General features: G+C 43.8%; 1 protein-coding gene across 2 annotated transcripts in view; it reads left to right on the top strand.

Annotated features, from left to right (window-relative positions):
* Positions 1-1,574: 1,574 nt before the first annotated feature.
* Positions 1,575-27,614, top strand: part of TMTC1 (transmembrane O-mannosyltransferase targeting cadherins 1) — a 304,715-nt gene continuing 278,675 nt past the window's right edge. Inside the window, exons 1-2 of one of the 2 annotated variants that reach the window (XM_044941304.2) lie at positions 1,575-2,049; positions 26,193-26,370. In XM_044941304.2, the coding sequence (XP_044797239.1) occupies positions 1,748-2,049; positions 26,193-26,370 (480 nt within the window). In that variant the 5' untranslated portion in view covers positions 1,575-1,747. The remainder of the gene's footprint in view (positions 2,050-26,192; positions 26,371-27,614) is intronic. The other variant, XM_025283452.3, reaches the window with a different exon arrangement.

Here is a 27,614-nt window from a genome sequence, read left to right as displayed (position 1 = left end):
GTGTCCCGTGGGGGAGATGGTAGACTCAGGTGTGTGTGGGGTCTGGATATGAAGGCTACCCATGGGTTAAAAAGTTTTGATGCAAGGACGAACACATTTCTCAGTCACGAATTATGAAGTCACTAAAAAACAAAGCGAAATGGATAAAAAACATCCTGATTTGGAGTATGTCGTCTTAATTCATTGAGTTTTCAACTGCTCAGATGTATCTTCACTTAAAAAAAAAAAAATGGTGTCCTAGAGTCACATAAGCTTTTAATCAGTGCAAGAAGAATTTTTGCTTTTCCCCCCCATACTCTTCTTTCTTTTTAGATCATCAAAACTCCTAGGGATTTTGGAAGGATGAGAATAATACGGTAAATTTTGTATTTAAATTTCTCTATCTGGATGTGTCAAATTCCAGGTAACTTCAATATTACATAGCAATAAAAATTCACAAGGTCCATTGAAGAGTTCACAGATATTTCAAACATGGAGAAATTCTACTGAACTTCATCACAACGGTATACTTAGCTTATTTATATATTATAATTAGCAATATTAAAAAAAAAAAAAACGAAAAGAACCTTGCAGAGAAACTGTAAGATGGGGAGCCAAAGCCAGAGGCCTTAAAGCTGTTTGTTTTTTGTTTTGAATCCTACTGACTTAGCAGGAAGAGTTCAAATACACTCACAGAGTAGGAAGTAATAATCAGACCCATGTGATCCACTCATATGGGGACAAAAGGTAATTTGCTTGGCATCTCCCGGATTGTTTTAAGAACCGCAGTAAAAAACAAACGAGGAGAAATGTTTCAGAAGCCAACTCGTCTCCCAAACCCAAACTCGAACCTGAGACTTTTTATAAAGGCGAGCAGAGGAATGGGCGGTAAAGAAAAACAGCCGGTGAACAAACCCGGGCAGGGCGGGCAGGAAGCCCACCTCAGGGAGACCGTCTCTCGATTTTCAGAAATACGTTTCGGAAGCTCCATTTCCCTACGGTTTCCACCCCCGCCCCGAGGCTGCAACCGCGGGACGCGGGCAGTGGGGACAGAAAGCCCGGGAAGAAGACGGGGTAGGCGGAAACCGGACAGAAGACCGGACGGAGAGCATGGCCCAGCGGCCGCTGCTGTTGTCCGGGGTGCTGAAAAGCCGGGACGTCCCGGGCGGCGACGGCCGCTTCCCTCTCCCGGAGCGCGGGCGGGGGTTCCGGCTGCGCACCTGCTAAGCCCGTCCTGGCCCGGGAAGGTGCTTGTCGGTGAGGTCCCCCCCAGCAGACCCTTAATGGGGAAATGATGAGGGGCAGAGGGCATCGCGGGCACAGCGGAGAGGACCCCGGTGCCCCTTCCCCGCCGCTCCGGGCGGCCCCACGCCGCAACCTCTCTACCTGCACACGGACTCTCGCCACCTCTTAACGCCGCGCCTGCAGGCTGAGCGCTACACCAGCTGGGCGGGGGCGGAGGGTGCGGGGCGTGGGGGGAAAGCGGCGCCGGTCCCGGGATTGGGGGGTGGAGGCGATGGCGAGCGGGGCATGCGCAGTGGGGCGGAGGAGGTGGCGATGGCCCGGGGAGGCGGGGGGACTGCTGTTTATCTGCAGCTGGGCCAACTCGGCGGCGCAGGCGGCGGCGGAGCGCGGGACGCCAGCGGCCGGTCCAGCTGCCGCCGGCCATGCCCGAGCCCATCTCCCGGCAGTTGCCGCGCACCGTCCGGGCCCCGGCCGGGGAGGATGCCAGACACCCGGGAGAGACCAGGACAGCGGCGCCGGCGCGATGGTGGTGACCAGCTCTGCCCGAGGCGGCGGCGGGGACCGCGCGCCCTCCCGGCGGCGGGACTGCGGACTCGCGCCGGCCGGAGCCGCGGCGCTGCTGGCCGGGGCGAGCTGCCTGTGCTACGGCCGCTCCCTGAGGGGCGAGTTCGTGCACGACGACGTGTGGGCGATCGTCAACAACCCCGACGTGCGGCCCGGAGCCCCTCTGCGCTGGGGCATCTTCTCCAACGATTTCTGGGGCAAGGGCATGGCCGAGAACACCAGCCACAAGTCTTACCGGCCGCTCTGCGTCCTCACCTTCAAGTGAGTCCCTCACCCTGGGCTCGCAGCGGCCGTTTCTCCTCACCCTCTACCGGGCTGGGAGAAGTTGAGGGACCCGCTTGAGGGGGACGTTTCTTTTCTTGCTGCCCCTTGCTCTCCACGCCTCCCTGCTCTCCAGGTTGCTCACGCCCCTCTGCTTGTTGACCTCGGCCCCGCTTCTCCGGGCTCCCGGGGCGGCTCGGAAGGCGCGGGCTGCGAGTTGGGATCGAGTTTCTGGAGTCTTCGCTCTGGGCGGGCTGGTCTCTGGGGCCAAGGCTGGAGGGGCCGTGGAGCCACCCACGCACACCTCACTCCTGTGGGGCTGTGGCCAAGTGAGACCAGAGCGCGCCCGACGATGCGGTGGCTGTAGTGGTGAAGCTCCCAAGTTGAGCATTTCTCGGCGGCTGTTGGGAGCTTTGCAGATGGGGAGTTATCAACCTCTTAGCAGCCCTGAGCGGCCGTGGCGCGGGGATTTGGGGAGGAAAGGACCGCGGGCAGAAGCTCTCTCCCGACCTGCAGCCTTGACTGTTCCTGGAGCCTCTCGGATCTTTGGGAAGAGCTCCAGATTTAGACTTTAAAAGATGCAAAGCAAAGGAGGGCAGAAAAACGTGGGGTCCTCTGGGGATCCCGGCGTCCCAGTCGAAGTAGTTTTTCTTTTACAACCTCCGAGTCATGATTCAGCATTTCAAGTGTGAATGAGGTGCGAAGGGAGTCAGATTTTTGAAGGATGGAGTATTTTCTTGAATTTAAAAAGAGGGCTAGCTTCAGATGGGAGGGGAGAAGGGCTGATTCCAGGAATGCTGGCTCCTATGTCATGAGCTTGACTCAACCCGTTATGATTTGGCTCAGTATTTAAGCTTATAATGTGCCGGACAAAACTGTTGAAATAATTTTGGTTCAGTATCATCAGCGTTTTAAGCCTTCTCCAACGAGTGTAATATGAACCCGTCCTCATGGTACTGGTCATATGAGACAGGGTAAGCAGCTTGAAAAGCCTGCTCAGATCGGGAGGCCCCAGGTCTCCTGACAGGTGGCTGATGACTTAGAAAAGGAAACCAGAGCGATTGGACTTAATTCTTCCACTGAAAGTTGAATGTTTTCAGGAGGGTAAGGAAATTCCACATTTGACTCTGAAGATTATTTTATAAACATTTATCCTTCTGGCAAGTGGTCTTGTTTTTCAGTTGAAAGATAACCTCAGCTACTAAGTTGCTTATTCCTTTTTTCCCTAAATTTTTTAAAAATGGCACGTTCTCAGGTGGCACAATGTGTGTAACTTCTAAGCCGACCTGCTTTTGATTTATTACAGAGAGAGTTGTTGGTTACTTTAAAGTGTGGAAGCTCACAGCAGGAGGTGTGCTGGGCTCATACTAGCCATGGGAGACTGCCTAGGTCCCTCCTTTGAATGTTTTCCATATACAAAGTGAAGTGAAGTGAAAGTCACTCAGTCATATCCAACTGTTTGCAACCCCATGGACTGTACAGTCCATGGAATTCTCCAGGCCAGAATACTGGAGTGGGTAGCCTTTCCTTTCTCCAGGGGATCTTCCCAACCCAGGGATTGCACCCAGGTCTCCTGCATTGCTGGCGGATTCTTTACTAGCTGAGCCACAAGGGAAGCCCATATACAAAAGTCAGGGTCAAATGCCTGTGCCCAGTTGGTGGAGAGAGAAGAGTATCTTCACTTCTTGGCTTTCTAAAAAAAATTGTTTAAAATTCATGCTGCTGCTGCTGCTAAGTCGCTTCAGTCATGTCCGACTCTGTGCGACCCCATAGACGGCAGCTCACCAAGCTCCCCCGTCCCTGGGATCCTCCAGGCAAGAACACTGGAGTGGGTTGCCATTTCCTTCTCCAATGCATGAAAGTGAAAAGTGAAAGTGAAGTCGCTCAGTTGTATCCGACTCTTAGCGACCCCATGGACTGTAGCCCACCAGACTCCTCCATCCATGAGATTTTCCAGGCAAGAGTACTGGAGTGGGGTGCCATCGCCTTCTCTGAAAATTCATGCAGGAAAAAATAAAAAAATTCATGCAGGAAGTGGCAGGGGCAGAAGACAGAGGAGGGGAGGAAAAGAGTAGACAGTGAGGCAAGACCATTTATGAAGAGGAAAACAGGCATTGAGCAGAACAGGGGCTAAGGAAGAATTGAGGGGGCAGAGGGCAACTTCACTTGTGATACTCACTGGTTAGAAAAAGCAGTCTGGTTGCTAAGATGCATTGCTCTTTGTAGAGTATATCTTACTGGCTGTGTAAGATATTCTGTGTGTGTGTGTGTGTGTGTGTGTGTGTGTGTGTGTTTTTAAGATGATTGAGTTGCAAATCTAGAGTGCAACAGAGCACTAACTGGAAAGGAATAGTGCCTCTTCAGAAAGAGAAATTCAACTAATCTTTCTGTTCTTACAGGCATTGATTTGAAGAAGTTGTGGAGACTTTATCATCATAGTCACCTGAGGTGCAACTGCATATTCTGGTGCAATAGTGTGAGGCTGGGCATGTATAAAGGATGATGTTAACAATGTTAGGCCAACACAACTCTGATGATTGTTTTGAAGAAGGACAGAAAATCACATTTATTAACTATTTAGTGTGAATCAAGCATTGGCCTGGGGACTTTACATAGGTCATGTCTTTATGCTTTTTAGTTTAGGTAATAGGGCTTCCCAGGAGGCTCAGTGGTAGAGAATCCACCTGCCAATGCAGGATCCACAAGAGACTTGATCCCTGGGTCAGGAAGATGCCCTGGAGAAGGAAATAACAACCCACTCCAGTATTCTTGTCTGGGAAATCCCATGGGCAGAGGAGCCTGGTGGGCTACAGTCACATGAGCAGAGGAGCCTGGTGGGCTACAGTCACATGAGATCACAAAGGGCTGGACAGGATTGAGCACACAAGCACAATTGGTGAAAACACAAAGTGGCCTTTGAGATACGTGCAAGCTGTCTTACCTGTATCTTAAGCTTTTTAAGGAAAAATTTTGAAAATTTAAAGCCATTTAATTAATATTGTAAGGACATCTAACATGAGATCTACCATCTTAACAAGTTTTTGAGAGCACAATATAGTATTTCAACTGTAGGTCCAATGTCGTGCTGCAACTCTCTAGCCCTTTTTCCTCTAGTATAATTGAAACTAGGTACCTGTCAAAAAGCAACTCTTGATGCTGCTCTCACCTCACCCTGCCCTTGGCAACCAGCATCTTAGTATCTGTTTCTATGAGTTTGACTATTTCAGGGACCTCACGTAAGTGGACTCCTGCGGCTGGCTTATTTCATGTAGCATAGTACTCTCCAAGGTCTTCTGTGTTGTTGCACATTGCAGGATTTCCTCCTTTTTAAGGCTGAATAATATTACATCATGTATATTTATCACTTTTCCTTTATCCATTCATCTGATGATGGGCACTTGATTTGTTTTTTATCATGATTATTGTGAATAATGCTATAGTGAACACAGGAGTACATATATGTTTTCAAAGTCATAATTTCAATTCTTTTGGATATAGACCCAGAAGAAGGATTGCTGAATCATATAGTAATTGTATTTTTAATTTTTGAGAAACCTCTATCCTGTTTTCCATAGTGGCTGTACCATTTTACTTTCTTACCTATAGTGTACAAACGTTCCCAATTCTTCACATCTTTACTGATGCTTACCTTTTGTTTGTTTGTTTTCATAAAAACGAATCTAACAGGAATGAAGTGGTATCTCATTGTGGTTTTGATTTGCATGATTAAAGCACAATTTGCATGATTAGTGATGTTAAGTATCTTTCCCTCTACCTATTGGCCATTCCTATGTCTTCTTTGGAGAAATGTCTATTCAAGATGTTCTTTGCCCATTTTTAAAATCAAGATATTTAATTTCTTTTAAGTTGTAGAAATTCCTTATATATTTTAGATATTAATAACATGCCTGATATTTGGTTTGCAAAAATTTTCTGCTATTCTGTAGGTTTTCTCTTCACTCTTGATTTGTTTCCTTTATTCTGCAAAGCTTCTTTAGTTTGATGTAGTCCCACTTGTCTAATTTTTGCTTTTATTGTTTGTACTTTTGTTATCATATCTAAGAAACCATTGCCAAGCCTAACATCATGAAGTTTTTCCTCTGTATTTTTCTCGTAGGAGTTTTATAGTTTCAGGTCTTATATTTAAATTTTTACTATATTTTTGGGTTGATTTTTGTACATGTTGTAAGAGTCTAATTTCATTCATTTGTATGTGGTTAGCCAGTTTTCCCAATACCATTTATTGAAGACTATCCTTTCCCCATTGTATATTCTTGGAACCCTTGTCAAAGATCATTTGACCATATGCTGCTGCTGCTAAGTCGCTTCAGTCGTGTCCGACTCTGTGCAGCCCCATAGACGGCAGCCCACCAGGCTCCCCTGTCCCTGGGATTCTCCAGGCAAGAACACTGGAGAGGGTTGCCATTGCCTTCTCCAATGCATGAAAGTGAAACGTGAAAGGGAAGTCACTCAGTCGTGTCCGACTCTTAGCGACCCATGGACTGCAGCCTACCAGGTTCCTCCATCCATGGGATTTTCCAGGCAAGAGTACTGGAGTGGGATGCCATTGCCTTCTTCATATATACATGGGTTAATTTCTCTGTTCTTTTCCATTGATCTGTAAGTCTGTTTTTATGCCAGTACTGCACTGTTTTAATTACTGTAGCATTGGAATATATTTTGAAGTCAGGAAGTGTGGTGCCTCCAGCTTTGTTCTTGTTGATCAAGATTGCTTTTTATATTCAGGATTTTTGATTCAATATAAAATTTATGATGTTTTTCTTTTTCTGTAAAAAATGCCTTGGGATTTTGATAGGGATTACATTGAATCTATAATATATGAACAATATTAAGTCTTCCCATTTATGAATATGGCATGTCTTTCCACTTATTTGTGTCTTCTTTAATTTCTTTCATCAGTGATTTGTAGTTTTAAGTGTGTAAGTCTTTCATCTCTTTGGTTAAATTTGCTGCTGATACTCAGTGGTTTCAGTCCTGTCCAATCCCATGAACTATAGCCCGCTAGGCCCCTCTGTCCGTGGAATTTTCCCTCCAAGAAAGCTGGAGTGAGTTACCACGCCCTCCTCCAGAGGATCTTCCTCCCATGTCTCCTGCATTGCAGGCAGATTATTTACCACTGAGGAAACTCCTTTCGTTAATTTTATTCCTCAGTATTTCATTCTTTTTGTTGCTATAGTAAGTGGGATTTTTTCCCCTTAATTTTGGATAGTTTATTATTGTGTGTGCCTAGTCGTTCAGTCGTGTTTGACTCTTTGTGACCCCGTGGACTGTACTGTAGCTTGCCAGGCTCATGTATCCATGGGGCCTCTCCAGGCAAGAATAGTGGAGTGGGTTGCCATGCCCTCCTCCAGGAGTTTATTATTAGTGCATGGAAATACAGCTGGTATTTTATGCTGATCCTTGGAAGAAAAGTTATGACCAACCTGCTAAATCACTTCAGTCGTGTCCAACTCTGTGCGACCCCATAGATGGCAGCCCACCAGGCTCCCCCGTCCCTGGGATTCTCCAGGCAAGAACACTGGAGTGGGTTGCCATTTCCTTCTCCAATGCATGAAAGTAAAAAGTGAAAGTGAAGTTGATCAGTCGTGTCTGACTCTTAGCAACCCCATGGACTGCAGCCTACCAGGCTCCTCCGCCCATGGGATTTTCCAGGCAAGAGTACTGGAGTGGGGGTGCCATTGCCTTCTCTGATGACCAACCTAGATAACATATTGAAAAGCAGAGACATTACTTTGCTAACAAAGGTCCGTCTAGTCAAGGCTATGGTTTTTCCAGTGGTCATGTATGGATGTGAGAGTTGGACTGTGAAGAAAGCTGAGTGCTGAAGAATTGATGCTTTTGAACTGTGGTATTGGAGAAGACTCTTGAGAGTCTCTTGGATTGCAAGGAGATCCAACCAGTCCATTCTAAATGAATCAGCCCTGGGTGTTCTTTGGAAGGAACGATGCTAAAGCTGAAACTCCAGTACTTTGGCCACCTCATGTGAAGAGTTGACTCATTGGAAAAGACTCTGATGCTGGGAGGGATTGGGGGCAGGAGGAAAAGGGGATGACAGAGGATGAGATGGCTGGATGGCATCACTGACTCGATGGACGTGAGTTTGAGTGAACTCCTGGAGATAGTGATGGACAGGGAGGCCTGGCGTGCTGCAGTTCATGGGGTCGCAAAGAGTTGGACATGCCTGAGCCACTGAACTGAACTGATCTGAACTGAGCTTTACTGAATTATATTAATTCTGATAGATTTTTGGTAGCATCTTTAGGGTTGTCTATATATGAGATCATGTCATCTGTAAACAGAGATAATTTTATTCTTCCTTCCTGATGTAGATCTCCTTTATTTTCTTTTCCTTGCCTAAGTGTTCTACCTAGGACTTCCAGTTCTATGTTGAATAGAAATGACAGGAGTGGGCATTTATACCTTGTTCCTAATCTTAGAAGAAAAGTTTTCAGCTTTTTGCTGTTGGCTATAATGTTTCCAGTTTTTGGGTATTGCAAATAAAGTTGCTACAAACATTCATTTGCAGGGTTTTATGTGAACATAGTTTTTATTTCTCTAGGGCAAATGTCAGGAGTACAATTGCTGTGTCATGTGGTAGTTACATGTTTAGTTTTTTGAGAAACTGACAAACTGTTTTCCATCCCATCCCATCAGCAGTGTATGTGTTATCCAGCTTCTCTACTTCCTCACAAGTTTTTTGTCATTGTTTTTTATTGTAGCCATTCTGATAGGTGTGTAGTGACATGTCATTGTGTTTTTCATTGGCTCTAATGGCTAACTGATGGTGTTAAATATTTTTTCGTGTGTCCATTTGACTTCTGTGTAGCCTCTTTGTTAAAATTTCTCTTCATATTTTTGTCAAGTTTCTAAATAGATTTTTTTAATGTTGAGTTTTATGATTTCTTAATATATTCTAGATATAAATTCTTTGTCAGGATTTCCTTCTACTCTATAGTTTGTTTTTCCTTCATCTTCTTCACGAGTTTTTTCCCAGTGCAAATCTCAAACTGATTTATTTCATTAAATGTAGTTTGTTATCTTCGAATAAATGAATGAATGTCACACATACTAACAGATAGAAATTCCCTTATAGTAAATGCTGCATAAACTTATTTATAAAAAAATGTAATGCTTGTTATCATAAAGGTGCTTGCTTGTATAGAAATATATTAATACTAATCACAGTTTTTCTTATGTAAGAAATGGGTAGAAGTTGAAGTGGGGAAGTGGATTATTAGAGTGTATACTTTGACCAGTTTGGGGGTCCAAGCACAATGGAAGATGAAGGCAGCTTCCCAAGATGCGGTGACTTTGTACCGTATCAATTTAGCTAACTGGAACCTCATCTTAGAAGTTTCTTTCCTGTGCTGTACTGGGTTAGAGGCGGACAGGAGAAATTTGTTCGAGGTTTGGACAGTGCAAGTGAAATGACTGTGTTACCAAAAATGCAGTCCTGCTGCTCATTGGTAGAAAGCCAATACTTGAGAGACAAGGTTGGTGGAAAGGAAAGTTTGCTTTATCTTGGAGGCAGCAACTAGAAGAGAGGGTGGACCCATGTCCAAAGGGTCTCTTCACTGACAATTATTGGACAAGAGTTTTTAAAGGGGCATTTCAGGGGTGTATAGGTGGAGGGAGGTGGCCACTTGTAGAAATAGCACAGTCATCTCTGATAGTCAGTCATCTTGAAATTGGTCATCACATATCTGACCAGCTTCATTTTGATCGTTTGAAGTACAGTTGATCTTCATTTCCAAGTTGGTTTGTTTCCATTTCCTTGAGGCCCATTCTTGGAATCACGGCAGTTTATGTCATGGCTATAGTCTGGTCATCATGTAGTTATCTTCTTCCACCTGGTGGGGGGTTTCGGTATCTGCAAAGGATATGGCTTAGAGTATTATCTATAGCCCTTGCCAGTCTAGGTTTGATGCACGATACTGGATGCTTGGGGCTGGTGCACTGGGACGGCCTGGGGGGATGGTGTGGGGAGGGAGGAGGGAGGAGGGGTCAGGGTGGGGAACACATGTATACCTGTGGTGGATTCATTTTGATGTTTGGCCAAACTAATACAATTATGTAAAGTTTAAAAATAAAATAAAATTTAAAAAAAATAAAAAAAAATAAAAATGCCTATCCGAAACCAGAGATCAAATTGCCAACATCCCTTGGATCATCGAAAAAGCAAAGAGATCCAGAAAAACATCTACTTCTGCTTTATTGACTATGCCAAAACCTTTAACTGTGTGAATCACAACAAACTGTGAAAAATTCTTAAAGAGATGGGAATACCAGATCACCTGACCTGCCTCTTAAGAAATCCGTATGCGGGTCAGGAAGCAACAGTTAGAACTGGACATGGAACAACAGACTGGTTCCAAATCAGAAGGGGTACATCAAAGCTGTATATTGTCACCCTGCTTATTTAACTTATATGCAGAGTACATCATGAGAAACGCTGGGCTGGAAGAAGCACAAGCTGGAATCATGATTGCTGGGAGAAATATCAATAACCTCAGATATGCAGATGACACCACCCTTATGGCAGAAAGTGAGGAAGAACTAAAGAGCCTCTTGATGAAAGTGAAAAAGGAGATTGAAAAAGTTGGCTTCAAGTTCAACATTCAGAAAATTAAGATCATCGCATCTGGTCCCATCACTTCATGGCAAATAAATGGGAAAACAGTGAAAAAAAAAAAAAAGAAAGTGAAAGTGAAGTCACTCAGTAGTGTCCGACTCTTTGCAACCCTGTGGACTGTAGTCCACCAGGCTTCTCCATCCATGGGATTCTCCAGGCAAGAATACTGGAACAGGTTGCCATTTCCTTCTCCAGGGGATCTTCCTGATCCAGGGAGCAAACCTGGGTCTCCCGCATTGCAGGCAGATGCTTTACCCTCTGAGCCACTAGGGAAGCCCAGGAACTAAAAGTCTTTGACTTGTTTAATGGCTAAACTATTTAGTCTTATTTGACTGCTTTCCTTTGCTTCTACATTCTCTCATCTCTCTGATTAAATTTATTCTTCAACTAAAGTTTTTCTACAGACAGAAGGCAGGCTGAGGACATTGGAGGTGGGGGTCCCTCCTGGGAACGTCCCAGAGTGCCCTGCTCTGTTTCAGCCATGTCCTCGCTCAGAAGCTGGGTGTAGGTTTTGGTGTGTCACAGCTCATGCTGGTTCTCCCCGACTTGCAGACTAACCTGCTCTGCTGTGCAGCAGAGCTGATTCTGCAGCTCCTCCAGAGTTTTCCATGTTTCCTGTAGCTACTTGAAATCATGGTGCCCATATGTGATCAGCTGTATGGACACTGCTGGCCTGTTTGCAAACCACTCCCATCGTTTAAGTTGGAGCCTAGGAGGCTGCAAGAGAGAAGTGTATTCTAGTTCTTCTTTGTGGATTCCAGCCCCTTCTTCTTTCCCCTACTTCAGGTTCCATCCCTGCTTCTGGAATGCCTGCCCTGCTGGCTTTCCACTTGTTACAGACACAGTAGCAGCAGCCCTGCATAGGCTATTAAATGAGTTTCTCTGGATTATGAAAGGTCAAATCTCTGTAGCAAATTCCTTGGCTGTATCATTCCTGGTGGTTCTGCTTCTCTGGTCAAACTTTAACTGATACAAATGATCATTTCTTTGTGTTGCTTGGAGTGAACGTAGAATTCTAATGAATTTCTGTCTCTAGTCAAATCTTCTATTCAGTCTTTTCATAATCTCATTTCCAAGGTCACACAGGAATATTTTTGGACTGTTGTAGAGCAGAATCAAAACATCTGTGAAAACTTAATCTGCAGCAGTAATCTTTTTTGTTTTCTTTCTTTATCCTTCACTGGCCATGACCTGTTTTTAACACTGGAATCAGGAGAAGCATTTGAAGTCACTTTGTAGACGCTGAACTGACCCAGAACCAGACCCTGTAATGCCCACATTGAAAAATGGTCCTAATTGATTTAAAAGGTGCTTAGCTTTTTAACTTTGATGGACAAGCAGCTCCTGCTGAATTCTTGGCTGTGCTATTCCACATTGAGAAGCAAGGAGAAGCTTCCTTCAACAAGAAAGAACCGCTGGTTTTTCCATGATATAGAAGGAGAAGGAAGGCAAATAAAAGACCTTGATCTCTTTCCATGCTCAGGCTATTAGATCATAGTGTTCTACTAGTTTGCTGTAAAGTTTTATTTTATTGAATGCTTCTGATGGTAATATAAACCATATGAGTGAAAGTGGGTGGTTTAAATGTCAGAGTTAAAAAATAGAATATCTTAATATGTGCAGCTGTAAGGATTTTCAACATTTTAATATTTGGATCTTGAGAGGGTTTTTTTTTTTGTTTTTTTTTTTTTTTTTTTGCAGCACTTTGCAACTTTAAGGCACAAATGATATGCCAACCATGAAAGTCAGCTCTAGCCTCTATGCCCAAAACCTAAAAGAAATAGTGGCATGTTCCTTTTGGTTCTGTTCCTTTTGATTTGACCTCTCTGGGCATTCATTTTGAAATAGTCTATTGCTACAGGACTGATAATCTTAAGACAAGTGAAGACTGTTTAGGATGTTTGACTAGATTTTCTAGGATGTTTGGTAATGGATGTAGTGTAGCTAAGAAAAAATGTGATTGGAAGCAATGAAGATTTTTATATAAAAAAATGAAAAAAAAGTTCTCTGAAAATTTCATTCTAAATGAAGTTTATCTTAGAAACCCCAAGAGAAGAAGGTTATGATTCTTGTCTCTTAGAATATGCTTTAGATGTGTAATAGACTTTAGACTACTGTCTGATGGTGTAGGAGGGATGGGAAATGAGAGGAATATATTTCTGAATCATGAGAGTTTTTAATAGGTAAGTTCTTCAAATCAGTGAAGGTTTGGAAAACATCTTCTGAAGCAGTCATTTTTGTTTTAATAAAAAATGTATTTCCTATCATCCTTGGGAGCTACATTCAGCTTCTTCAAACTTTGATTATGTAATCTCCCCACTTAAAAGGGGGATGAGGAATGCTAATCTTGCATCAGTAATGGCCTTGTTCCTTTTCCAAATGATAAGAGATGGTTCCTGTTTGATCTGACCCTGGCCACACCCAGACCTATAGCCTTCAGTCTCCACCTCATTCTCTCTGTGTCACATTGTAGAGTCTGTATTCCTGGTACAGACCAAACTTTTGGCTCCCAAGGGATTTTGCACTTGGCTTCTTCTTCCTGGAATGCTAATTCCCCAGGTCCTTGCATTGCTTCTTCTCTCACTACCTTCAGTGTCTGCTCAAATGTCACTTCATCCCAGATGCCTTCCCTGGCCACCTGATCTGAAATAGCAGGCACTCCTCCATGTGCCATCCTTACTCTCAGACTCTCCTACCCTCTTTGCCTTGGTAGCCCTCACTGTTATCTGGCATCATGTATTTATTGCTGCTTTTTGTGTCTCCTCACTATTGTGTGAACTCTATAAGGTTTATCTTAAGCACCTGGAACAGTGCCTGACATGCAACGTAGATAGGAGCTTGATAAATTAATTGTTTAAATCATGTTTGTGAATGCCCTACTTCTTCAGGTAAATGTTTAGGTAGGTAAATATTCAGGTAATGATTTAGGTAGGGCTACACCTTTACAGGGTTTCCCATGTAGCTCAGCAGTAAAGAATCTGCCTGCCAATGCAGGATATCCCTGGGTTGCGACGATCCCTGGAGGAGGGAATGGCAACCCACTAAAGAATTCTTGCCTGAAGAATCTAAAGGAGAGAGGAGCCTGGTGGGCTACAGTTCATGGGGTCACAGAGTCGGACATCACTTAGCAACTAAACACCTTACAAGGTAGAGGGAAAAGTCTGCTGGACTTATTTCTTGGCTTATGTATCTTTTTCCCTTCCTCCATCAAAGACAAAAGTGGGAGCAGACCAGGAATTTGCTGGACATGCAGAGAGTTGCAGTGGGTCCTACTTACTAGGAGGTGAAGGGGCAGCTCTGATCCTGAAAGGGCTCCTATGGCTCTGCTGTTACCTGCTAAGACTGTGACCCTCTGTGGAGAGGGAGAATGAGATCTTTAGCACTTTTAAATCATAAGCTTCTTTTGTGGCAGATTGAAGCATTATGGTTGGGGGTTGCTTGCTGTAAACTGGACACAATTCTGGCAAACCTCAGAATTACATGGGATTCTCTCCACACCCTGCTCATGAAGACCCAAATTCCTCCATGCCAGTGTCCTGCTATCTGTAATGAAAGGCCTTTTTTTTTTTCCAGTTAATGAGTTAGACAATGAAATATCATTTCTGGTTGGAGTAAATGGAGTATGCGTGCGTGCATGTGCACTAAGTCACTTTAGTTGTGTCTAACTCTGCGACTCCACAGATTATGGTAGCTCGCCAGGCTCCTCTGTCCATGGGATTCTCCAGGCAAGAATACTGGAGTGAAATGCCATGCCCTCACCTCCTCCAGGGGATCTTTCCAACCCAGGGATCAAACCTAAGTCTCATGTCTCATGCATTGGCAGGTGGGTTCTTTACCACCAGGGCCACCTGAGAAGCCCACAGGGAGTATAAGGACCTGAAAATACTTTCTCAAGGGTGCTATGGTAAAGTGGGAGAGACTTCCTCTTCCCTGCAGCTGTGCAAGAATTTGTCTGGCCTTTCCCCAGATTTCTTGGAAGGAGCTTCTAAAATATTCTAGTTTCCAGAGTGATAGGAGTGATTTTGTTGTTCATGGGGACTCCCTGGGACCACACCTGAGTTTATGCTAAGGAGGAGTTGATTCACGGTGGGCCTCCAGATAGCCTTAGAATGCAGCTGGTCCTGCTGGAAAGACTAGTCTTATAAGATTAAAGAGTTGGGACTTGGAGCCAGATGATTTTTGCTTCTAAGCCAGGCTGGCTGGTAACGACGCTGTGGCACTGGCTTTTGAGAAAAGGACGTTATTGTGAGGTCAAGCAGCAAGGAGACAGCAAGCAGGGCTCAAGCTTTTAGGGTTAGGGGAGGAGGGTCGGTGTGCAGAAGCCCTGTTGGGTGGTTTGGATTGGAGGACTTTGTTACTTGGCCTCTGATGCTAAGGTGTGATGAAGGGGTGTCATACTGGATCTTCCTGGACAATGGATGGTTCACTTCTGAAAGGCGTTCAGGTTGCAGTCATGTTCCTGTCTTTTAGTTCCCTGTTGGGGGTTGGAGGGTAGGGTTGAGAGCAGAGAAACTTTGGTTCCGGGTGTTATCTGAGGTCACAATTTTCTCCTAAGAGCATGCCTCAGCTGCGTGACTTGTGGTTTTATTCTGTTGTCTCTGAAAAACACCTTGGTGTCTTGTTAGAAACAGCATGGGGCCAGTTTGAGCTGGTTCTGTAGTTACAGTATCTAGGAAGGCCCTACCCTCCAACCTCTGGGAAGGGAAAGGGGTGCTGGAGTGGCCAGTGCTGGGATCAGTTAGCTTCCCCACTGAAACCCTGGTTAAGTTTGGTTGTGATTTCCTGGTTGGCAGTTCTACATCAGTGTGCTGAGGGGCTGATGTGTCCTGAAGACACAGAAGGCTCGTGCTTAGGACCCTTTCAGACTTGGCCCCATGGGTCTTTTTTTTTTTTTTTTCTATCAGTTTTGGTTCATATCTTTTATATTAAAACTGTAATCATAAAAGAGTATCATGCTTGGAGTGGGAGGTAGGAGGGAGGTTTAAGAGGGAGGGGACATACATATATTCTTGTTGTTTCATTGCAGAAACCAATACTATATTGTAAAGCAATTATACTCTAATTAAAAATAAAGACATCAATTAAAAAAAAATAAGTATTATGCTTTCCTGAATTCTATGAGTCGTTCTTACAAATTGTTGAATCTAAGGGAGGCGTGGGAACCCCTGAATTTGTGGCCGGGAGGTCAGAGGTGCAGGTGGTCTGGTGTCTGAAGTGAGGGAGTCTTGGGCAGGGCTGTGTCAGGTAGCTGGTGTCTGAATGGCATTGCATCCAGGAACTCCACCAAACATACATACCTTGAAAAGAAAGAAACCCCTTTTCTTAAAATTGACAGGTCAGATATAATTATATTATGTTTGGTGTTGATCTGTTAATTTTTATTCTTTGTGGACTCACATTTTCTGGGACTTGCTTCCTTCTATGGCCTCTGATCTTCCTGCCCTGTCTCCCCACCCTTTCTTTGCTCTAACAGGGACTGTGGCCTCCTCCTGACCAGCTCCACGCAGCCTGGTCCTTCCCTACAGCTTCCTCAGAGCTGGGGAGGGAGGCGGGGTGGAGGGTGTATATTGTGCCTTTGCCTCAGGGCACCGTCTCGTCTTGGCACTCTTGTTTGCACCGGTGCCTGTGAATCACATCCTTTGGTTCTTTAGAGACATGAAGTGATGCTGATTTGTTGATTTATTCCTGGTACTGGAGGGAATGCAAAAGAAAAGCAACCAAAATGATGAAGGGCCTAAGGGACAGGCCTTAGAGGAAAAATGAGAAGATCCAGATGTTGTTGTTTATTGGCTGAATGATCTAAGAAGACTATGAGAAGCACTTAGCATTTGAGAGCTGTAATGAAGGCAGGAGATGAGAAGAAGAAAAATGAGTGGTGAGAGAGGAGGACAGGAGAATTAGTACTGGGCTGTGCAAAGTCACCAGGGAAGTGTGGGAGAAGCCATCACTTGAGACACCAAAAACAGAAGATGAGGGGTACATTTAGTTTTTTCTTTCCCCCGTTTATGGTTTTTACTGGAGAAGAATGTATGTTATATTATTGCTGAGAAACCTGGATTTTTTCTGGTAAACATAGCAACCATATGCAGCTTTCCCTTAAGCTTTGAGATCTGAGCATTACAGTTCTGAGTATCACCTGTCTTGAATTATTGGGTTGCTTAGGGCAGATCTCTGGGCCCCGTCTCAGATCTGCTGGCTTAGAGTATTTGGGGATGGGATCAGGGAATCAGCAATTGTAACCAGCACACTGGTGATTCAGAATCCCGGGAAGCCCTGCGACTCAGTGGGGCCTATGTTTAATGAGGTTGAGATGCCAAAATCTGTCTGGCACAACAGAGAAAGGAATCCAGAAGCTCGTTGAGGTGGGAACATTGAGGTCCATTCATCACATCGTCTACACACACCTTTCTTGTACCCCCTATCCTGCATCCCCTGAGAGGGCCAAATGCTTCTCTCTGCACTGAGGCATTGAGAAATACATAAATAGGAGAGTGCCTGCAAGGTTGGGAAGCTCTGTGGCACTTCTTTGCTGTTGGCCAAGTGTGATGTGGGAGATGCTGCCACTGCAGCGGGCTTTCTGACTCCAGTGGGGTTGATGGGACCCTGGAGTTCCAGAGGCCGGGTGGCAGAGCTTAGCGGCCAAAGTCTAGGTGAGAGCATTGACATGGCAGGCACGGGGATGTGGTGAGAACTGGAACATTGTGACCCACAGGAATGGTGACATGAAGCGGACAGGCAGCCCTCTTAAATCTTACTTGACCTATTTATATAACCAAGAAAATTCCAGGTTCAGGGCCCCAAACTAGACTTGAGTCACCACAATGGAGAGCCAAGACCTCACGCAGTTTCCATACCCCTGCCAGTTCACTAAGGTATGGCTCTTTGACTGAAATAGAGTTGGGGTCCCCTTGAGGATGGACCCTAGTATGTTCTCGAGCAGAAGTCTCTTCCAGAGATATACTTGCTTTTATTTTCTTCTAAACCAGAGGTGTTTTTCAAGAGGGAAATTAAAGTGATGGGCTTTATCTGGAGCTTTTGCCTGGAAAATCCCACGGATGGAGGAGCCTGGTAGGCTGCAGTCCTGGGGTCGCGAAGAGTTGGACACGACGAAGAGTCGGACTTCACTTTCTCTTTTCACATTCATGCATTGGAGAAGGAAATGGCAACCCATTCCAGTGTTCTTGCCTGGAGAATCCCAGGGACAGGGGAGCCTGGTGGGCTGCCGTCTATGGGGTCGCATAGAGTAGGATACGACTGAAGCGACTTAGCAGCAGCAGCAGCAGTCTGTGAAAGTGTGGATTCAGTTCAGTTCAGTAGCTCAGTCGTGTCTGACTCTTTGCAACCCCATGAACCGCAGCATGCCAGGCCTCCGTGTCCATCACCAACTCCCGGAGTTTACTTAAACTTGTGTCCATTGAGTCGGTGATGCCATCCAACCATCTCATCCTCTGTCATCCCCCTCTCCTCCTGCCCTCAATCTTTCCCAGCATCAGGGTCTTTTCCAATGAGTCAGGTCTTTGCATCAGGTGGCCAAAGTATTGGAGTTTCAGCTTCAACATCAGTCCCTCCAATGAACACCCAGGACTGATCTCCTCTAGGATGGACTGGTTGGATCTCCTTTCAGTCTAAGGGACTCTGAAGAGTCTTCTCCAACACCACAGTTCAAAAGCATCAATTCTTTGGTGCTCAGCTTTCTTTATAGTCCAACTCTCACATCCATACATGAGTACTAGAAAAACCATAGCCTTGATTAGAAGGAACTTTGTTGACAGAGTAATGTCTCTGCTTTTTAATATGCTGTCTAGGTTGGTCATAACTTTCCTTCCAAGAAGTAAGCGCCTTCTAATTTCATGGGTGCAATCACCATCTGCAGTGATTTTGGAACCCCCCAAAATAAAGCCACTGTTTCCACTGTTTCCACTGTTTCCCCATCTATTTGACATGAAGTGATGGGACCAGATGCCATGATCTTCATTTTCTGAATGTTGAGCTTTAAGCCAACTTTTTCACTCACATCTTTAAATTTCATCAAGAGGCTCTTTTTTTTCTTCACTTTCTACCATAAGGGTGGTGTCATCTGCATATCTGAGGTTATTGATATTTCTCCCAGCAGTCTTGATTCCAGCTTGTGCTTCATCCAGCCCAGGGTTTCTCATGATGTATTCTGCATCTAAGTTAAATAAACAGGGTGACAATATACAGCCTTGACGTACTCCTTTTCCTATTTGGAACCAGTCTGTTGTTCCATGTCCAGTTCTAACTGTTGCTTCCTGACCTGCATACAGGTTTCTCAAGAGGCAGGTCAGGTGGTCTGGTATTCCCATCTCTTTCAAAATTTTCCAGTTTCTTGTGATCCACACAAAGGCTTTGGCATAGTCAATAAAGCAGAAATAGATGTTTTTCTGGAATTTTCTTGCTTTTTTGATGATCCAGTGGATATTGGCAATTTGATCTCTGGTTTCTCTGCCTTTTCTAAAACCACCTTGAACATCTGGAAGTTCACAGTTCATGTATTGCTGAAGCCTGGCTTGGAGAATTTTGAGCATTACTGTACTAGCATGTGAGATGAGTGCAATTGTGTGGTAGTTTGAGCATTCTTTGGCATTGCCTTTCTTTGATCATTCAGGTATGACTTAAACCAAATCCCTTATGATTATACAATGGAAGTGACAAATAGATTTAAGAGACTAGATCTGGTAGATACAGTGCCTGATGAACTATGGATGGAGGTTCGTGGCATTGTATAGGAAACGGGGATCAAGACCATCCCCAAGAAAAAGAAATGCAAAAAAGCAAAATGGCTGTCTGAGGAGGCCTTACAAATAGCTGTGAAAAGAAGGGAAAGGCAAAGGAGAAAAGGAAGGATATACCCATTTGAATGCAGAGTTCCAAAGAATAGCAAGGAGAGATAAGAAAGCCTTCCTCAGTGATCAATGCAAAGAAATAGAGGAAAGCAATAGAATGGGAAAGACTAGAGATCTCTTCAAGAAAATTAGAGATACCAAGGGAACATATCATGCAAAGATGGGCTCAATAAAGGACAGAACTGGTGTGGACCTAACAGAAGCAGAAGAATGTGCATTACTGGGGGGCAAAAAAAATGAGTCTGTTTCTCCCCTCCTCACCCCTCCTGTGACTACTCGGCCCCACACTGTGTGACCCTGTGGTCTTTCCTGGGGACTGGTGCCCTCCGATTGCTGTGTGCTGCATGTGCCCCCTCCCTTTCCTGGGCGGTTTTACAAGGAGGCAGAGGAGTTCAGACGGAGAAGGGGCTGTTTGCGTTTTATCTGCCAAAGTCTGGAAGGCTTTCAGCCAGGCAGACATGACTATTAAGATTTTTTTAGGAAAAAAGTTTTATTTCCTACTGCTTGGCCTAGTTTTAAATTAGAAATGAAAGTTAAATCAAGTAAACTTAGAGATTAGTTGAGTAGAAAGGAAAAGATGGTTTTTTTTTCCAACCTCCAGCTTAACGTCAGTTAATTTGTTCATTCATAAACCTTCATTTAGAACCTACTGTGCTCCAACTGAGATGATACCATGACAAAAATGTTAATTTCTAACAATGAAGGAAAAATTCTCATAACACTTGAGGGATATAGTAAATGAGTTTTTAAAAACTGATTATATGCTATAATGGAAGTACATTCATGGTGACATGAAACCTGAGATTGTTCTCTGTAGATGGTATTTAAGGTAGGCTGTTGTCAGGCTTCTGTGTGAACATTCCTGCTTATCCCACCACTGATTTTAGTTTTAGATATTACATTTTTCTTTGAGCTGAAGTCTGCCCCCCAGTAGTTGGAAGACCCCGTGGCAAATTATGAGTACTTGAACCACCTAAATTGGCACCCAGGTATTTCCATGCGGCCATGGAGGCCCAGAGTTGCCACGTCTTTTAAGATTTGAAGAAAAGTTGGAAATTTTTATATGAAATCACCTGTTTTATTGTGTAATAGCACATGCCAGGGATAGACACTGGGAATAAAGCTGTAAATATGCCAAAGAGCCTTTCCCCTGAAAAACTGGTTTCATACCTGTCTGTCATCTTTCTGCAGGCTGAGCATTACCCGTTCCTCAAACCTACCTCCCTGAGACATCACTTTGAGACTCCCTTCCCCAGCATCCTGAAGCTGTCCTGTGAAGGTGCTCCAGCATTTAAGTAACACCCTGAGGGGCTGCTGCCCCGTGCTGGATATCACCCCCTTCCCTCTCCCATCCACAGGGAGAATGCCTCTATCTGCCTTATCTGAGTACCTGGTAGGTTCTGCTGCTGGAATTCTCTCACTATGAATTACTTTTCTCTCTTTCTCCTACTATGCTATTAACTCCTTGGTGGCAGGTGCCATGTCTTCTGTTTGTTCCTCTGGGCCCTACATTATACCCAGCAACTAGCAGGTGTTCAGTAAATATCTGTTAGAGTGCACTGAAATGAAAAATACTGACTTAGGCAGTTCCCTGACTATTGGTGTTGGTGCTTTGGTCTGTTTTGATAGCTAGGCCACAGTAACTCTGACTTTGGGGTAGAGTAACAACCCTTGGACAATACCAACATGTAGAGTTTTAATCTGGATTGCAAGGATTTTGTTCTGTTTTGTGTCTAAAAGTGGGTCTTTACTGTTACCCATATTCTGTCTAATTGTTAGAATTAGATATCAATTTTAGTCATTTAAGCTCTTTGTGAAGCTCAGTCTTCAGTACAGTTTCTCTCCTTCCCTGATACAGGCCATGTGCAGGCTTGGTTAGCATACACTACGAATTCATTTAAGCCTTTGATAAAAATATTGGACAGACCAGAGATATTATCAGAACGCTGTGACATACCCTGGAGGTCTCCAGCCAAGGAGACGTTGATTTAGTATTCACTACTCTCTGTTAGCTCATATCTATTTTATTCTGCCTTGTATGCCAGGAGATTCTGAGAGGTCCTATTTAATGACCTTCTTAAAGATGTAACATGTCTATCACACCCCTCTCCAGAAGTTAATCAGTTAAATCCCTTTTTGTGAACCTGTAGTAACTCTCAGAATCAGATATTCTTTTTCCAGTACCCACACATAGGATATACTCAAAAGTTTTGTTTACCATTTCATCTTAAACTCACTTAGCTATCATTTAGAGAGTTCAAGCTCCATCTTTTTAGATAATTTGGGAAATTCTCATAACTAGATTTTTGGTGACTTCTCAAAGCTTAGATTAAGGTACCAGGTGAGGGGCTTTCACACTGTTACCTTATCTCTACAGTGGTTCCACATTCAGCAACTTATTTTTATATTTTTGGATCTAATTGAATTCATTTGCAACACCAAACACTCCCTCCTAATCAATTTCCAGAAATAATATATATGGATAACATCTGCACATTTTTAGATATGATACATATAGACATATGGATGAGTCATACCTACTATTTTATATCATTTTGGAAGGGGAAAGGAGTGTATGTTAAGTATCTCATAAACATGTCATAACATAGTAATAACATCATCTTTAATGATGCTTTTACTTGTTAAATGGTTGAATAACAAATAAATTGGAAAAATAGCAAGTCCTTTGTCTTAAAAAAAAAAAAACTGCTATTATTTGTAATCCAGGGTTTGATTTAAAGTATATCATCGGTGGGAATGTGCTCAGTCACTCAGTTGTTTCTGACTCTTTGTGACCCTGTGGACTGTAGCCCACCAGGCTCCTCTGTCCATGGGATTTCCAGGCAAGAATACTGGAGTGTGTTGCCATTTCCTCCTCCAGGGAATAGATAAATACATAGAGGTTTATTAGATGTTTTGCCATCTCTGTGTTGCCATTTTTATAATTAACACAATCTTTGTACATTGACAGGAAAATTCCTCTTTCTTCCTCTACTTATACTCACAAGATTTCTAACACCAGATATGTGGGTTTACACCTACACCAAACAATTCTCTCACACTTGCTGGGTGTCCTGGAGTTCAATTCAATTTGGACACTGTCTACCTGGAGTTAACATCAGATCCCCCAGGCTAAGGGCTCAGTTCTGCAAGAGTGCCCCAACTTCAGACAGCAATCACAAGTACTGGTCCTCAGGTTACTCACATTTATGTCTGACTTGGCCACAAGTTGGGTCTTCCCTGGTGACTCAGATGGTAAAGAATCTCTCTGTGATGCAGAAGACCCAGTTTGACCCCTGCATCAGGAAGATCCCCTAGAGAAGGGAATGGCTACCAGCTCCAGTATTCTTGGCCTGGAGAATTCCATGGACAGAGGAACCTGGAAGGCTACAGTCTCTGGGGGTCTCAAAGAGTTGGACACGACTGAGAGACTAACACTTTTACTTTTTGGCTACAAGTTGGGGTTTCCCATGACCTCCCCCTTCAGACTTGATAATTTGCTATGATGGCTCACAGAACTCAGGGTAACCAGTCTATTATATAAAGAAGGGCATGATAAATGGTACAGATAATAGCCAGATGAAGAAATGTATCAGGCAGAGCCTGGAGAGTCCTGAATACAGGAGCTTCTGTCCCTGCGGAGTTGGGTTCTATCACTCTGCTGGCACGTTGACGTGTTCACCAGGCTTCCAAACCCCATAGTTCTGGGAAGTTTTTTGGAAGTGACATCATGTAGGCATGATCAATTATTAGCTCAGTTGCCCTCAATTCTCCTCTTCCTGAGGATGGGGGTGGACTAAAAGTTCCAAGCTTCTAATCACATGTGGTCTTTCTCGTGACCACCTCCCATCCTGAAGCCACCCAGGAGCCCGGTAAGAATCACCTTGTTAAGACAAAAGTCACTCTTATCTCCCAGGGAATTCTAAGAGATTTAGGAGTTCTGTGTCAGGAACCAGAGCCAAACACCAAGTATTAGAACAAAAGGTGCTCCCAGTGCTCTTATCACTTAGGAAACTGCAAGGAATTTAGGAGAGTGGTGCCAGGAACTTGGGGGCAGAGACCAAATATTAAAACAAAAGATATTTCTAGCACCTTTATCGCTTAGGAAATTACAAAGGTTTTAGGGTCTCTAACCAGGAGTTGGGATGAAGATCAAAATACATATTCTTATTGCATCACAGTATCACATATGTATGTGTATATATATATTTGAATACTTTTCTGTTTTTTCCTTACAGAAAATTTCTAGAAGTGGAATTTTAGAGCAAAGGGTGTGCAATTTGTAAAGTCTTTTATATATATTGACAACCTAGAGACCTATCACATATGAGATTGCCTGTTTTCTCTCACTGAGATGAATGTGAATGAATTTTAAATGAATGGCTTAGCTGGTCTGGAAAACTCAGCCTGGTGAAGTGGAAATAGTATAAAATTAACGTCAGGGGAGTGGGCTGTTGGGACCATCCCCACCTTCCCCGAAGACAGGGACTCAGTCTCATCCTTCTCACAGCTCCTCCATCCTGTGCTTTCTTTCTTTCTTTTTTAAAATCTTATTTATTTATTTAATTTTGGCTGTACTGGGTCTTCATTGCTAAGCAGCTCCTGCTGCTGCTGCTGCTAAGTCACTTCAGTCGTGTCCGACTCTGTGTGACCCCATAGACGGCAGCCCACCAGGCTCCCCCGTCCCTGGGATTCTCCAGGCAAGAACACTGGAGTGGGTTGCCATTTCCTTCTCCAATGCATGAAAATGAAAAGTGACAGTGAAGTCGCTCAGTCGTGTCCGACTCTTCACGATCCCATGGACTGCAGCCTACCAGGCTCCTCCGTCCATGGGATTTTCCAGGCAAAAGTACTGGAGTGGGGTGCCATTGCCTTCTCCGATTGCTAAGCAGGCTACTTTCTTTTTTCTACGCTTCTCATTGTGGTGGCTTCTCTTGCTGGGAAGCCTGGACTTTAGGGATCATGGGCTTCAGTCAGTGGGCTCAGGAGTTGAGGCTCTCGGGCTTCAGAGCACAGGTTCAGTAGTTGTGGGGCACCAGCTTAGGTGTTTTGCAGCATTTGGGATCTTCTCGGATCAGGGATCAAACTCATGTCGCCTGCATTGGCAGGTGGGTTCTTTACTACTGAGCCAGCAGGGAAGCCCCATCCTGTGCTTTCTGATTCCCAGCAGCTCTCTCAGCGTGTGTAGGTCCTCTTGTCCTGGAATGGCAGGGATGCTGTTCTCCCTTCTTTAGCCAAACACACCAGTCCCCTTGTTCACGGCCCTTTCTTCTTTCCCTCTGAAGGAGGTATTTCACACCAGGTTCCTATCTTCAGCACCTTGGAGTGTGAGCAGATGCATAGGGCTGCAGCACAGCTGTCTTGAATTTTGCACTGAGCCCCTGGAGTTGGCCAGCAATTCATTTTTTTAAGGCTTAGTTGGGACCATGATTACTTCAGTGGAAATGAAAATTGAGTTGATTAGTGACTATGACATTTAGATTCGTGTGTCCAAATAAAGCTTGAGATGTTTAAAATTCTGTAAATTAAAGCTGAATCAACTCAAGTATTTAGAATATGCGTATGCCATTGCTAAAGTTGACTTTTAGATTCTCAGCTGTTTTTGGCAAAGCGGAGGTAGCTGTATAAGAGAAGCAGATCAAGAGCGTGAGGATAAAGATATGGAATTACTGTTTCGGTAAAATGGACTGGAGTCTAGATGACTATAGACAGTACCACTTAGGGTGTGTGTGTTCCCCCAAGAGAGCCATTCCCTATGCAGTTACATTTTTTTCTATAACCCCACAGACTTATTTGAGGACATTATGTCCTATTCTTAACTTAAAGGCTACGTTCAGAAGTCTCTCTGTGAAAGTGTTTAAAATGTTGAACAACAAATTTCTCTTCTCATTGTGGTTCTCTTTTTATTTTCTTTTTGTTGTCATCCTGGAATTCAGATTCTGAGATTCTATAGGAATTGATGTTAGAGAACATTTAATACAAATTCTGAAATGCTATGCTCATTCTCACCCTTATATTAATAATTTCAGCTACAACTGGTAATGGTGGGTAGATGCCCTGGAGATGCTTTGTGGGGTGGTAATTAACAATGATTCCTTGTACATAATCTGGAAATTTGCTTCCTGGTGGCACTGTGGGTGAGAGAACACAGTCGTACTTGGTTTATCCCACCCTTGACCATAGGTGCCAGTTTCTTGGTCTCTTTCTCATCGCTGGTGACCATGGCTCCAACCTACAGCACTGAGGACTTGCCTGTGAACACTCAGCTGCTTAGGAAGAAGCAAGAAGCAAGAACACTCAGCTGTTGGTGAAGCAAGAGTTCTGGGAGGTGTTTGGACCAGCCAGGGAGTGAGGGAAAAAAGCGAGTGAGGGAAGAAAAGCATTCCACACCTGTCTGCCTTTTCAGTGAGGCCACCAAGTTTTCTGAAGTAATATCATATTGCATTTACAAAGATTTCTGCAGATAGATAATTTTTTAGGTAGGAAAAAACTTATATACAGAGTAAACTGATAGTGGAATCATTTAAAATAATTAAATAACTTACCTTTTAAAGTGATGGATTCCCTTTGCTTTCGTTGTGCTTACCTTTGTTTGTAGCTAATTCGGTTTTTATTTGTTGTCCCAGGCTAAACATCTTTATGACTGGCATGGACCCATTCTACTTCCACGCAGTAAATGTCATTTTACACTGCCTCGTGACCCTTGTGCTGATGTACACCTGTGACAAAACTGTCTTCAGGAATCGTGGACTTGCTTTTGTTACAGCATTACTTTTCGCCGTGCATCCTGTTCACACAGAGGCGGTGAGTGTCATTGAGACTCAATGAAATAATGAAGCAAAAAAGTCATCTTTTTCTCCTCTTAAAACCATGTGAATTTAAAGCTCTACTGAAGTGTTTATATATAAATCATTCTGCTTGACAACTTTTCTTTTTAAATGTTCTAATGGCCAATGCACCTCCAGGACTTAACTGCTTTTCTAAATAACCACTGTCATTATTACAGGTTAGTCATAAATGACCACAGTTCTTTATTTGTGGAAAATTTAAGTCCTAATGTGTTTTAAACAGCAAGGGGCATTTTGAAATGCTTAGCATGCTGAGTTATTGTTCCCACTCTACGATTTTTTAACCTAGTCTTGCTCTGCTTAATATTTATAACATTCATGATACAGAGTTGTTTAGTCACTAAGTTGTATTGGACTTCTGGTGACCCCATGGACTGTAGCCCACCAGACTCCTTGTCCATGGGATTTCCCAGGCAAGAATACTGGAGTGGGTTGCCATTTCCTTCTCTAGGAGACTTTCCTGACCCAGGGATCAAACCCATGTCTCCTGCTTGGCAGGTGGATTCTTTACCACTGAGCCACTAGGAAGCCCAAGAGTTGGGGGAAGACCATAAAAAGTTGAACTGACATTCTTCAAATTAAACACACATTCGAGACTTATCAATAGTTTTCCAAGTTATTTAGTATGAACTGTAGTTATTTGGAGGATGATGAGAAATGGGTTTAGAAAGTATAGATCTGGAGTCCTATTTAAAATATGGGCTTAATCATGCACCAAGATGGTGTCATCTAGCCTGGCTTCACATCTCAGTGACCACAGCTGGTTTATTTTATGTATTGCTGAGGATGGATGAAGACTTTCCAAGCAGTCCATGCCTACCACAGTTTTATAAGAATTGTCTCAAGAGTCACAGATTGTATCCGGGCATTTTCCTACAGTTCACATACTACAATTTACATCCAGACCTGAGAACCTGGGGAAAAAGTGTCAAGTTGATTCTCCTCTCCCTCTTCCCTTTTCAGTTGCCTTTTACTTATATTAAAAAAATAAGGAATGTCTTGCATACATCAGAATCTTACTATGCCCCAGGGGTACAAATGGCACCATACAGTGAAACAATTTGATATACTGGTGTCAGCCAAGTCTCCTCTAATTAAGGCATCATAAACCCAAAGTAGGTTTATGTCCTTTTCTGTCTTTACATGTTTCTGTGAAGAAGGGAGCACTGTATTAGAAGTAGGGTAAGGTGGCCTGCAAGA

The sequence above is a fragment of the Bubalus bubalis genome, chromosome 4 (genome assembly GCF_019923935.1).
Source record: "Bubalus bubalis isolate 160015118507 breed Murrah chromosome 4, NDDB_SH_1, whole genome shotgun sequence".
In the NCBI taxonomy this organism is placed as follows: Eukaryota; Metazoa; Chordata; class Mammalia; order Artiodactyla; family Bovidae; genus Bubalus; species Bubalus bubalis.
Note: the sequence above shows the minus strand (reverse complement) of the source record. Positions and strands in the feature narration are given on the sequence as shown.